Source organism: Gambusia affinis, linkage group LG07, assembly GCF_019740435.1.
Source record: "Gambusia affinis linkage group LG07, SWU_Gaff_1.0, whole genome shotgun sequence".
NCBI lineage: Eukaryota > Metazoa > Chordata > Actinopteri > Cyprinodontiformes > Poeciliidae > Gambusia > Gambusia affinis.
Window position 1 is genome coordinate 22654058 of NC_057874.1, and position 14204 is coordinate 22668261.

General features: G+C 34.7%; 1 protein-coding gene across 4 annotated transcripts in view; it reads left to right on the plus strand.

Annotated features, from left to right (window-relative positions):
* The window catches only part of LOC122833988 (cadherin-22-like), a 162019-nt gene that overhangs the window by 117290 nt on the left and 30525 nt on the right, over positions 1-14204 (plus strand). For all 4 annotated transcript variants that reach the window (XM_044122020.1, XM_044122022.1, XM_044122019.1 and 1 more), the window contains 2 exons: positions 2731-2867; positions 10955-11076. In XM_044122020.1, coding sequence (XP_043977955.1) covers positions 2731-2867; positions 10955-11076 — 259 coding nt within the window. The remainder of the gene's footprint in view (positions 1-2730; positions 2868-10954; positions 11077-14204) is intronic.

The following is a 14204-nucleotide window of genomic DNA, read 5'->3' on the forward strand; positions in this document are numbered from 1 at the left end:
CATGTATTGGGAAAAAAAAAAACTTTAAACTATGAATTAAATCACTAGAGGTTTGCAAGCTACATAACCTGCTCTTTGGGATTAGGCGGCCATCACGTTTATACTCAAAACAATAATCCATCCAGAGGGCAGTGTTTTATTGGATATCGTCTGAAATAGATATATAGAGCTTTCTTCAATAAAAACACCGTTATAGACTTTTGTAGTTGTAGAAAATAGCAAATAATTACTATTGTAGATAGAAACATATTATCTCACTATAGAGTTCTAAGCAGGGTAGCAATTCAGCCCAGCCTATTCTTCTGGTAAGAAATATCTCATCCCTCTTGCTTTGATATACAGACACATAACTAGACCTCAGTCTTTTTTCCAAGAAGGAACATTGTGAAAAACTAGTCACTTTAAAATATAGTAGCACTTTTACTGCCCAGTTGAAATAAATAGTTTGCACTTGCCTTACATTATGATATATCTATATACACACTGGTGTTCTCCAAATGTAGGTGCAACCCATTTTACTGAGTAAAAGTCACAATACACTTGATTGCTCTCTCCATGAAGCATGCAGCAGTTAAACTTATTGTGAGAAGGTGCATTTTTGTGACATAGGGCAGACAGGCATTTTCTTGCATGTAATATTGTTTATTGTAAATCTGGAAATAGTCCTATGTAAACATAACTACTGTATGTTTTAACAGAGTGTCCATGTAGATGAATTAAACTAACATTTGGCGTGCTAAGCTAAATATGCTATCACCAAGCAGTGTGGCGTCATACAAGTTGGTCTCAACTCAAAATAATAGTTACATAAACCATCTCAGAAAAAAATACTTACCAAGCATAACTGAGACATGTGGAAAGTAAATTTTACTGCAATGACTTGGCTTCTGTCGTGTCACTTTGCTTTGGTAGGAACCTGTGATTCTGGGGCGGAGTCAGTGAATTTACTCTTTTATTCGAGGTACGCTTCAGGCCTCAACTGTGGTCTAAGTGTAGAATTATATTGTAAAGACAACCATTATTAGAAGTGTTGAACTGAGAGTAGTTTTTATAATGAGCTTATACCTATCTCCAGTGAGGAAGGCACAGGGGGGGGGAGAAAATCAGCAGGAGACCGCAACTCCAAGGAGGAATTTTGTGGAAATATGCAACACATTGTGAGAGCAAGAGTTTATGCACTCCAAACGGGTGCCCCCAGAGAATCAAGGATTTCTCAAAAGAATTAAGTCAATTCTCCAGATATGTTTGTGTAGAGGGAATAGCATAACATGACATAGAGATCAAAAATTACATTTTTACATAACATCCCCTCCTTTAATGCCTATGACTGTTGTTACAATTTGTTGTCTTTTACATAAACTTTATCATGGAATTACCCACCATGATGTTTGTCTTTAGCATATTAGCTGGCAAATCTTGAATCCTGTAAATAAAATTCTTCTGTGTTGTTCTTTCGTGTGGTCGAAGAAAGAAGCTCAGATCTGCAACTTTTCTGCATGTCTCTGCTGCAGCTCCCAGATAGACAAACAAAACCATAGAAAAAGGGTTCACCTCTCAGTGTAACCTGATAGTTCTAAGGTTTGGAGCGTGTGCCTTTAGTTAACATCTTTATGTATGAAGCAAAGTTGAAGGGGGAATGATTTAGATGAAATATTTTACATTTTTACATATTTCAGTGCATATAGCCTTAAAAGTACATTGCAGTGTTTCCTTTGCTGTGTCAGAATGTGTCATCACATTATATTTTTTTAGCTACATTATGAGAGCAAAGCAAAACTTTTCAGTCTATTTTCATGAATTGACATTTATAAGTATGAGTACAATTTATATATACACAAACAGAAATTATTCTGTTAACACTTCTTGTTTTATGATCTATTTAAGTCCTGTGTTTTTATCTTGCACTGCCTTATAATTGCATTTTGTTTCATATCTGCATCACCTAGCTTCTGTTCTAATGAAATCATAAGAATTCTGGCTGACAGAAGCCATAATTGAGAGAGCTTGTAGTTCTTTATTTTTACTTTATGGGTGCCCAAGAAAGCCATCTACATGGGCACATCTTTGTCAGCCTGCATGTAGGTGTGCATTTGTGTATGTGGAGGAGGGGCTGCGCGCGGGCGTGTGTGTGCTGTTGGGGAGAAGAACTAAGAACAAAGCAACCTTTCAGCATTTTTCTGTTTACTCACCATTTTTCTGAGAGGAGCCAGTACCCCATAGAAGGAAACATCCATTTATGGTTTGGCCAGAGTGCACAATGAAACTTTTATATTGTGCGCCTCCCTCAGAAAGTGTGACTATATGTCCTCATGGATCTTATTACATTATCAATGCTGCATTAGCCAATTTTCTGCATTTGATCAACATTTTAGCTGGATTATTGACTTTTAAGGATAGCCTTCTATTTTTGATTAATATAGTTTTGTTGAAGCAAAATTATATGATATTAAGCATATTTAGAAGAAGATTTGTTTGTCTATGCATTATATTGTATCAACTTCCACTAACAGAGTAGAACAACCATAGAAACCAGGTCTAAGCATAATGAATTTGAGCAACCAATTGATTATTTATTTTAAGCACTGTATCACTTTTATTTCCAACCTTTTAGGAAATCCAAAAAATTACTAAATAACAGAAACTTAAAACATATGAGAAATGTGTTGCATAATTCTTTTAAATCTCTATATTTTATTTTATGTCTTTGCTTATTTTATTTTTACATATCAGGTTTTCCATTGATCCGACAACAGACCAGGATATGATCTTCCATATTGATGCTGAGTCTGGTGCCATTACGTTAGGGAAGATTTTGGACCGAGAGACGGCAGGCTGGCACAACATCACTGTGAAAGCTGTAGAAGCAGGTACATAATTTTCTGTTTTTTGCATCTTTTTAACACTGATTGTTAATCACCATTAATCACCAATGTCAAATCAGAAATTTGTAAAAGATAAAAAGAAAAAGTAACCCTGTGGAAATATTTTCATAAGCAGCAATATGATTGAAAATATATATAATATTTAAACATATATGCACTTATCCAATGAAATGACAAAAAAATCTGAAATTAAACCTTTACATTATTGGGACACAATTTAGTTTCTAATAATTTGAAACTTCATTGACATCATGACTAATAATGTACTAAACTACATTATTAGTAAAGTACATGAACTATCGTCAAATTGTTTATAGTATGCACTTTATTTGAGATGCAATGTAACATTTTGAACATATTGAGTTGTTTGGACTCCTTTTGATGAAATATTTACACTGTTAAACAGTATAAGCTGTTGTCTTTAATTTGTACTGGATAAAGTTTTAGTTTCTCAAAAATATGGTCATCATTGGTGATAATGACCATATTACCAATAACATGGTAATGTGGTCATCTACATGAGCACATGTAGGTGACCATGTCATGATTGTTCTTGCTTGTAATCAAATCAACACACCAGTGATGCATGTGGATGTATAAATAACATAGCACCTGTATGGTATGCTAATTGTCTTTTAAATCAAAGCTCTTGATGTTCTCATGAGGGACATCTTAATTGTTGGTGTAGTCATCCATGCGCTTGATTTTTTTTTAATTTATTCCAGTGGGAAAATAAAGTCATCATTTTACTCTTTCAGCTTACAAAACACAATACTAAAAATGATTAGAGAACATTTCTTTTTTCATCTCAATGGGTGTTTGTCATAGTGAAGATATATAGAATGTAATAACTTAAATAGCAAGAAAGTTATTACTATGCCATTAGAAGAAAACTTGAAAATGGATAAGCCCTGGAGTTTCTCTCTTTTTCAATCTTATTCAGATGAAGTGATTTTGGGATTGTAGTGATGGCTAAATAGATTGGATTCTGCATCTGACAGAGATCTTACATCACACTGAAAGGGACAAAGGAAACAATGCCATAAACAAGACAAAATATAAAAATTCTTTATATTTGTTTGTTCTGTGTCTCTCCCCAGAATTTCATTTCTTTAATAATCACTACAACCAAAACCGACTTGAATGCAGTGTTACCCTACTCAAATGTTAAGGCAAAACCTAAGCAGTTTGAATCCTCCTGGACTAATTGTTTTTTTGTTTTGTTTTGTTTTTTTTTATTTTATTTTTTTATGCATGACACTATGGCGTAGGCACATTTAAATGGTAATTGAACATTTAATGCTGCCCAGCACCTTTCAGTGTTGGACATAAACACATGCCTGTGCTTGAAAGATAAAGCTTCTTGCACTGACAACCACAGAAACATCTACATAGGCAAAGTCTGTGGTCAGTGGCATTAGAATGCCCACCCAGTATGTTTCTTTATCGCCTGTTAGCTCACAAAGTCTGGAGAGCTGAGACACACAGACAGGCAAGAGAAAGCAAGGGAAAAACATAGACACAAAGAAAAAATAAGGTCACAAGAGAGATGGAAATTGGAAGAGGTTTTGACTGTTTATTCTTTAAAAGAGGCTACTTGGAGCATTTAAACAACTAACTTCATTTTAACCAAAATTATTTTATTCTCTTTTAGGACTAAGAGAGCCACAAGGTCAGGTTGTTAGAAGACATTGTTAAAGTCTTATTTGTGGCATTACCCTCAATTATTCCAGTCCATTATAGGCCTTTGAGCTTCTTTATTGTGCGTATATCAGTACTGCACAAGAGAAAACAGCTTACTGACAGTTCATATTCAGTGAATCCTAAGGTTGAAGTGTACCCTAAAAGTGAACTAAATGTCTCGTTGTACATGTAGTCTTAGGAAAGTTACATTTGTTAAAATTCAAGCGTATATACTGCTAATTCTAAACATTTGCAAGCACAGCATGTTTTCAACTTTGCCCAATTAATAGTCTTCAGCTACGTCTACAGACATTGGTACAATGAAAGATGAAACAACCTCTCACCTGTATAATGCTTGTCTTCCATGTATGTAGTGCAGTACCTTCCGAGTACAAGAGAAGCGTTTAATACACTGTCACTAGCAGAGTACTCAGGTTTCTTGGCAGTCTCCTCTATAGAAATGTATCAGGTTAAGCTGGAGTGACATATAATTTTCGAGAACTGATAGCGAGTATGATACCACCTTGCAAAACTGCTTTTTCACCTAGACAGGTAGGTGGAAAAAAGAGCTTCACCCTGAGGGCAAAAACATACCGAAGATGCTGAAAGTCTTTATCTCTTGCTCTATTGCATGGAAAAGATGTTTACCATTGCATAATTTCCCTACATTTGCTGTCTGGCAAACACATGCAGACCTTTTGTCTCTTAGAATATTTGAACATTATCCCTTGTATGTCCAAACGAATCACACACTGTTGGGAACACTTTGAAGGAAGATAAAGAGGTTCAGGGATGTGAAATATGAAAGGAACATTAAACTGAAAAGCAAAACTGTTTTATATGCAAAATATATGCAAATGCATAGGTGAAATTAAACATGGAAGCAAAATTAGATTAAATTTAGTAATAAAGAGCAGATAAGGGGATGTTACTGTTTGCAGGTAGCCTAATGCAGAGCAGAGTTTAATTTGTCACATTTGAATGAGCATTGTATTGCATTGCAAAGCACCTGTCAACAAACATGTGAATACCTAATGATACAAAATCAGAGAAGTGTATTTTTGTTATTACTCAATCATATATTTGGGCACAGCCATACTATTCATATGCTAAAACTAGGTAATAGGAATAGAAATAGGAATCCTATGCAACATATTTTAAAAAAATACAGTTGTAGAATTACAAAGATTTTCTTTTTCAAGTCTTTTCAATTGCTTATATGTATTTATTTGTGCAATAAAGTTATTTATTTAAACTGTAGTTAAGCCATATTATAATGTATTTAATGGGGATTAATAGTAGACCTTTTGTGTTTAATAAAAACTGTCAGATCAAGATGTTATTACATGTTACTACTGCATCTCACAATACTGTGAAACAGTCTTCTGCTTGAGCTTTTTAAATATTCACCATGTTAGCATCATCAACAAAGGTCAGGTATAGGGTTATGACTAATTTAGAGCTCTCTAAATTAATTTCATTGCTATGTACCTATATTAAGCACAATCGGCTGCATAAGTCATTGTAACCACTATGTTGTTAAATGAAAATAATTAGTTTCTCTGTTATGAAATCATATTACTATCAAGCATAAAAGTACAGTCTTAATGTAACATTTTTATATAAGAACACAATTTTAAGCTTAATTAGCAAATGCGTCACTGGTTTCCTGTTGTGAGAGATATTGACTCCCACACTTTAGAAGAACAATAACTCTTGATTGTTCAAAAGAACTGAATAATTTTTCACAGATGAACAAAAATCACATTTTAATACTGTTTATTTACTGTGGGGTGATTTATTATATGCTGCATTTCGTAGCCTCTTATTTGTAACGGTTAGGTAAAAATTTGTTTCCTCTTTTAAAACAAACTTATGTGCAATAATATTTAATAGTGACATGTTTCCCAACACCAACAGTTAAAGCAAAGACAGATTGTTAAGGAAGGCTGAATATCAAATCAAATTTTGTTAGGTTTAGGCACCAAATAGTTGGCCAGAGGCAATAATTTTTATTTGGCTAGGCATTGGCAAAAAATATCTTAGAAATAAATTGTTGTTCTGGGCCCCTAAACCAAATCTCCAAAGATAAATAAAACTTCAATATTGTCAACTATTAAACTGAAATGTTGATTGTGATCACCGTAAGTACCACTTGTCAGACTAATAGTCCAGCATTCCAGTCTGACACTCAGCTGTTAGACAAATGTAGGAATGTTTGTGTAATTTCCTCAGTAAAGAAAAATCTTGACACTTTCACTGGCATGGTTTTTCACATGGAATGCGGTTAAATGTGTTCACGTGTTAGTCTGCAAATTTTAATGTTTCATTTGGATTCTGTTATGATGGAGCAACTCTGACCTCTCCAAATGTTCATTTTAGGGTGATTCATGGATTCAGAAATAAGAAATGACTACATAAAGTTTCTAGTCTGTAGATTTTGCTCCTTTGCTCCCTTTGGTGACTGGAACTTGCGTTGTCAGTCACCAAAGGGACTTTTGTTGTCTGTCACCAAAATATTGAAGTTTGTTATGCAGTATGATCAAATGTAAACACATTTAGTGGTAATAGTACTTTTATAAGGAATGTCATGCACTGTAAAATTTATTTTAGTCTTGTGTTTCTCTAAGACACACAGCCTGACCAATATACCAAGTATTTTAGTGTTGTCAGTGCCTCACAGGCTGTGGGCTCGCCTGTTTATTTAAGTGATTCAAACATCAAAGGTAGATATACAGAGAATTACTGTTGGCTCTCCAACCAAAAATGTTGCATCACTACATATGAGTACAGTACTTTATAAGGTGTTTTAAAACAACCTCAGTGGAGTTAATCTAAAGTGAGAATGTTGATGCATACATTTAGGATGTTATTTCATTAGAAATAGTAGTTTGTGCATAGGTTGATGTTTGTGTCTCTTTTATTTGCTTTGTTTTTATCCAAAGGGAAAGATGTGCACAAAATTTGGCAATTTTTGTATTTGTCTTGTGATTCATTATATGACCCTGACATAGGTTTCTCCTTCTTCCACATTTTCTGTGTTCACTCCACAAAGAAAATTAATAAATAAATTCCCACCGATATTTTGCACTCAGCTTGTCTGCCTTGGCACAATGGAAAGACCAAACTCAGGCACAGTCGTGTATGTTTGTATCTTCATTTTTTGCTCCTGACAAAAGTGACACTTTAAACCAAACAATTTCCTCCAGCAACGTTGAACCATTTGGTCACAAGCTCTATAACACCCCAGATGCAAAGACAGACACACCCGCTCACATCCTCTATCTGTCTTCTTGAAGTAATGTCAGCATAATGCAGTGCCTCAGAGACGTTCCCACCATATGATTCTCGACAACTGGTCTGTATGGCAAAGATACAGAGCATTCCAATAGGCTGTATTATAGTAAACCCTAAGATTATTATTTTTTTCCCCTATATCTGAAGACAGATTTGGAACAGTACCACTTTGTTCATATGAATGAACCTGTTTTATTATTATTCTTATTATTTTTTTTTTAAGTTTACGATAGTTTAAATGTTAGATGTTCCATTTTGTTTCAATTTGATAAATCTGTTTGGATCTCTTCAAGTTAAAATCTAGAGGGCATACATTTTGACATTTGCTGGGTTGTATACTAAGAACCTTAATAGAAGCAGAAACAGAAGAATAGAGCTGTTCGGCATTGGAACTCAAAGAGTATTTATGTTTTTGTCCAACATGGACTAGTTTGTAAAAACCTTGTAATTATGTGAAGTTTATGCAATTTGTCAGACCTTTTATTATACATAGTTAGATTTTTGAGGTGAGACAGTGGGTGAGAGCTTGAAAACCCCTCTCCAGCACGCTAAGTTTAATTACTTTGTTTTACTGTGTTTGGTGCGTCAAGCCATGCTTTATTCTCAATTAGTTTGTGGCATATTTATTTTTGTCTTATTTTTCTGTGAACAACCAATTTGTATTATTATTTGAGATTGTTGCACTTGACTCCCTACCAATGTTAAGCAAATTTTATACATCCAGTGTAATACTTCTAGCAGTAGAAGTTTGTGTGGATTATTTTTATCCATGGGTAAACTTTTGCTGCCTTTTTTGTAGGGTGCCGCTCAAATGTGTTAGTTGTACATGCTGATTTATTGCTGGGCTGTGTATTCTAATTAACCAGGATACCCACATAAGCACTGCAAGCAGCCAGATCATTCATTAAGCTCCCACATAATGTTCTCTGACTCTTTTTTTGTTTGGTATACAAACTTGTACTTTAATATATACACACACAATACACATAGATGCATTCTGTGGCCCTCCGGCTTCTGTCCTTATTGTACACAATGTTTTGTGAGCATGACTGAAACTATATAAAATATTATATCACTAAGGATAAAAATTAAGACTCAAACAAAAATGTTGCTAATTTGAAGTGAGTCCTAATTGTGGTAATTACGTATCTTCTTAATTTTTTCATTGACATTTTAGTCCATTAAGAAAATTGTTTTGGGAGTGCATATATATAGTAAGAACACTAAAATTCTGGGGTAAAGTGCATTATTTTGTCATTTTTAAGGTGCACTTACTTGCACCCAGGGCATTAAATAGGTATAGAAGTTGCGTCATCAATGGCAGAGATACAGAGATGAAAAAGTTACCTTTTTTTCCCATTTTTATATCAATCAACACTGCCAGAAATTTATATATATATATATATATATACATCTCTGTGTTGTCTCATTAATGCTTACTTTTGAAAAGTCACTGATAAATATCTCTATTATGCCTTATGCATAGTTCATTCTACTGCTAAACTGCTGCTAAATCAGCATGTTGGCAGTACTTTAAAGCTACTGTCTGTCAATTTTGGCTTGAGTGCAGCAAGCTAAGGTACAGCTGTGTGTTCAGAATTGGCAGAATTTTTAGTTACATAATTACCACTGCATCAGAGGATAATGGCCTCCAAGAGGTAAAAAAAATAAATAAATAAATAAAAAATACTATTAGGTTACATTTACACACGTTAAGCACTGGTAAAGAATGGTGTGCAGACTCTTTAATTAGTTATAAAAAAAATCCATGTTGTAATCAATACTATTTTATGTAAGTTTCCTGTTTTTCATCAAAAGTTACAGGTGCAAGTTAGGAAGTAACTTGCATTTGAACTTCCTTTATTTACTTCTTAGGATTTTAAGTGAGATTCTCAAAAACTTTGTAAAATGATAACTGAATACTTTGCACCAAAAGTGACACATACAATAGATTAGAGCACGGATCCTGATGTGGTTTTTTAGTCAGATTCAAAGTAGTTTTTGAAAATAACAACCATGCCGGTATTAAACATACTTTTCATTAAGCTCACATTTCAGTATTCCAAATGTTTAAGTCAAGTCAAGTTTATTTATATAGAACATTTCAGCAAGGCAGTTCAAAGTGCTTCACATCTTAAAAATATAGCACAGCAACCAATTATGAAACAGCAATAAACTTTGCATTTTGCCTAATGCCATCATCAAAATCATCAAGCAAATATACATCACATATATTGATCCATGTTACATTTGTTATTGATCAAAGACAACTTTAAACAGGTGAGGTTTTAGCTTTGTTTTAAAGGATGATTTTATTGGTCTGATTCTAATCTGTCATATTTTGAATGTAGGTGGAAAACAGAAATAAAAAACCCCATCAGTCTGTGAGTAGTAATTCAATTTGTTTTGCTTACTGAATTACTAAACTAAATTAACTATTTAGTAATATTCTAATTGGGCTGCATAGTGGCGCAGTTGGTTGCAGCAAGAAGGTCCTGGGTTGATTCCCGGCCCGAGGTCTTTCTGCATGGAGTTTGCATGTTCTCCATGTGCATCCGGGTTCTTCAGCTTCCTCCCACAGTCCAAAAACATGACTGTTAGGTAAATTGGTCCCTCTTAATTCTCCCTAGGTGTGAGTGTGTGTGTGCATGGTTGTTTGTTCTGTCTGTCTCTGTGTTGCCCTGCGACAGACTGGCGATCTGTTCAGGGTGTACTCCCCCTCTTGCCCGGAATGTTAGCTGGAGATAGACACCAGCACCTCCCGACCCCACTAGTGACAAGGGTGTAAGAAAATGGATGGATGGATGGATGGACAATATTCTAATTTACTGATTTGATCTCAGTACTCCAGGACATTTGTTTCTGTCTTTTTTTGAATATTTTCTTATGTATTTATCACCACGACACTAATACTGAGCCTTGTTCCATTGGAGATTTCTTCCTGTTAAAAACAATTTCTTCCCACTGTCTCCAAATTCTTGCTCAGGAGAAGGGATTGCTTTTAAAGTGAATGACTCATTGCAAGTGGCCTGTTCCTCACTGGCATTATTTTCTTTGTGCATCTAAATACTTTCTGTTTTGCTTTTCTACAGATAACCACACAATGGCGTCCTTTTCAGCCATTAGTATTCGGATCCTGGATGTAAATGACAATCCTCCTGAACTGGCTACACCATATGAAGCTGCCATATGTGAAGATGCCAAGCCAGGCCAGGTATGATTGTTACTTTTATTATATACAAAAAAGATCAGCTAATTATATATTAATTGCCCAATTTTAAACAAAGCACATAACACTGAATGACACATTCACTGGTGAAAAATATACTTTTTTTTTTCAATGACTTAAGATGGATTTCATGAGACTATAACATATAATCCAGCAAAGGTCTTTATAGGACTGAATTTGTTTGTCATCAACCTTACTTGTTAGTCCAGACATATGAAAAATACTAGAAATAGTTTCTAACATTTCTAGCATGTCAAGTCTCTGGAGTTTCACATCTTTCATTCTGTTCTCTGCCTTCCCTACTGAATGAAAGTGACACATTGTAAAAATATTTGAGTCTTAAAATAAAGAGCTGTAGATTTCAAGGGATTTGTCACATAAGCACAAGTAATATCCTGATCTTTTTAAGCATAAGTTTAACATAACTGAAGGCTTATGAGGATTTCTGATGGGATAAGACCATGAGTTAGTGTTGCATTTCTTTTCTTTGTTAGAAATTCTATTAAAAAAAATAAGTAATTCACTTGTGTTTGCCTATAAATTTGTACACATTTTAGCATTTGTAAAGCATTTCTGAAAACATTTGAAGTAAAAAAATCTTACACAGTACAAGAAAATTATTCTGAACATGAACCAGTTAAACAATCAACATGACGTTGCACGGATTTGCTTTTTAAAAACTATTCTTGGAAATAGTATTTGAATGAATATGAGATTATTCCACTATAAAAGATTACATTGTAATGTGTAAACTTCTGTTTTAATAAGAGTGTGTTCTTCAGGCTATAAAATTAAAACTCAACTCATTTGTTTATTTCCCACAACGTAAGCAAATAGAAAACCACCGGGGAATCTTAAAAGCCCAAAATTATTAATAAGTTTAGGGCAAAGGGTTGTTTTACCATGTACCAACCAAACAAGGATGATTGATTGGACAGGTCTGTCTGGATAGCCAAGACAAAAGACACCATTGCCTTCCAATCATATTGAGGTTCAAGTCCTTCAGTTGATAACGATTAAAAAATGGACAAAGTAGTTAGGAAGTTTTATTCACCTTACACCTCCAACAGGCCTTGGGCAGAGTTAGACCCAATTATCATGGGCAGAGCAAAGGAATAATTAAAACAGCGAGACTTTAAAGCAGGGCCCCCATGTTGGAAGCTGCATTTACATGTGTAATGAGGCTCAGGCCTCTCCTCTCATTGATCCATAGGCTCTTAACCACTTATAGCCCCCTTGTGCCTCTGCTATACTGGCAGTCTGAGCCTCAGCTGAGCACTGTCTGGTCTGATCTCTCCCACTCCCAGCTCCTTTCCCCATCTGCAAAAACCCACATTAACCTTCATCTCCTAATCACAACGAGATGATTAGTCTTCCTGCTAAAAAGAAAATTATATTTTCTTTTGCTCTCACTAGAGAGACAAAGGCAGGGACATATTTCATGTTGTTATTATGAACAAACAATACAAACATGAAACTATGGCATTAAAAAATTTATATGTACACTTTTGTTGATCCTTTGGTGCTGTTTTACTTGTACTATCTGAATATGTAGGCAGGCAAATGCATGTATTTTTATTGTTTTTTGATTTATATGTTACATGTATTTCCATGTATTGAAATGCCCAGTCAGCGGCTGGAGTTGCAAGTTAGTTGTAGCTATGTACAAGTCTGTGCACAAGTGACAGACTTGTTGTCTTCTACATGTTAACTGTGACACCTGTAGGACAATCCTTAGCTATTTCAAGCAAAAAAGGTTGCATCAATTCCCCTCAAAAGAAGAAAATGCCTTTTGGATCATTGTTATGGCAAATGGCCAATACCTTTATTCTGTTTCAGAGAACTACATTGTAATATAATTTGCAGTATTTCTAGTTAAACCATCAGATATGTACACACAGAGCCATTTTACAGAACATAAATACAGTATCCACTTGCAAGAATTTTGATTAGACTTTTACTTTACCTATAATTTAGATATCAAAATTCAAAGGTTGCATTGAACTAAAGGGTTGTTGTCTGAAATGCTGTAGTTCTTTGATGTCTACAGTTAGCAAAGATGCAATTGTTAGTTCAGTAACAAAAAATAAGCTGCCAAAAGAATAGCCTTGGGGTATGTACATCAACAGACAGATTTTGTTATCGTAAAATGAGATTCATTTTGTTCTAGTTCCCTTGTATGTTGATCAATTTGCAAGCTTGGAAAAACCATCAGCTTTCAGAAATGGCTATAATTAAGTCAAATTTACTTTTACCTGGAATTAGCAGATGTTGGTGTGCATCTCTCCTTTGCCTAATGCATTTCCCTCTGGACTCACAGAATGTGCATGCTGCTAGTCAGTTGCTGCATCTGAGTTAAGAACAGCTTAAACTGTTAGTTTAAGGTTAATTTAACAGATAGACCACCTAGAATCATATAAATGAACTGATATTTACAATTTTTTTATGCCCACTGAAAAACCTAAACACAAAATAACACTAATTATCTTTGAAAGTGATTTTTTGTAAATTTTTTGCATTACATTTTTAATTTTTTTCTAAGGGTGACTCGCCTCACGCAGCTGGAGATAGGCACCAGCAACCCTCCCGACCCCATTAGGGAAGAAGGGTGTAAGAAAATGGATGGATGGATGGATGGATTTCTAAGGGTGATCTTTATAATTGAACTTGAGACACATTTACTGTTCTTAGTTGGAGATGAAGACCACTGAATTTCATCTCAATACCTGTCTTTGTAGAGACATACAGTATAATAAAGCTTGCAAGAACACCGACCGCACTCACACATCCTTTGCTGTCACACTCTTGATATATCAGATCAAACCCTGGTTTACTAAGCTAAAAAGGGTTGTTCCATTGCGGCCTGTTTTGTGCTGTGTTATCTCCCAGTTTTGTTCACAAAGTGTTGGATTTCTGGCTCAGCTCTTGCTTTTAGTGGAACCACAGAGAAAATCAGATTTACCTAAACCTTTTAACTGCAGTTGTGTTTGATCCTATTTGAGGGCTGGGGACACAATCATTTTTGTGTTTAGAAGGAAAATATACAAGGGAGCAGAAAGAGGTTGGGTAGGAGCAAAATAATAACTAAATGACATAGGTTAAACATGTTTTCA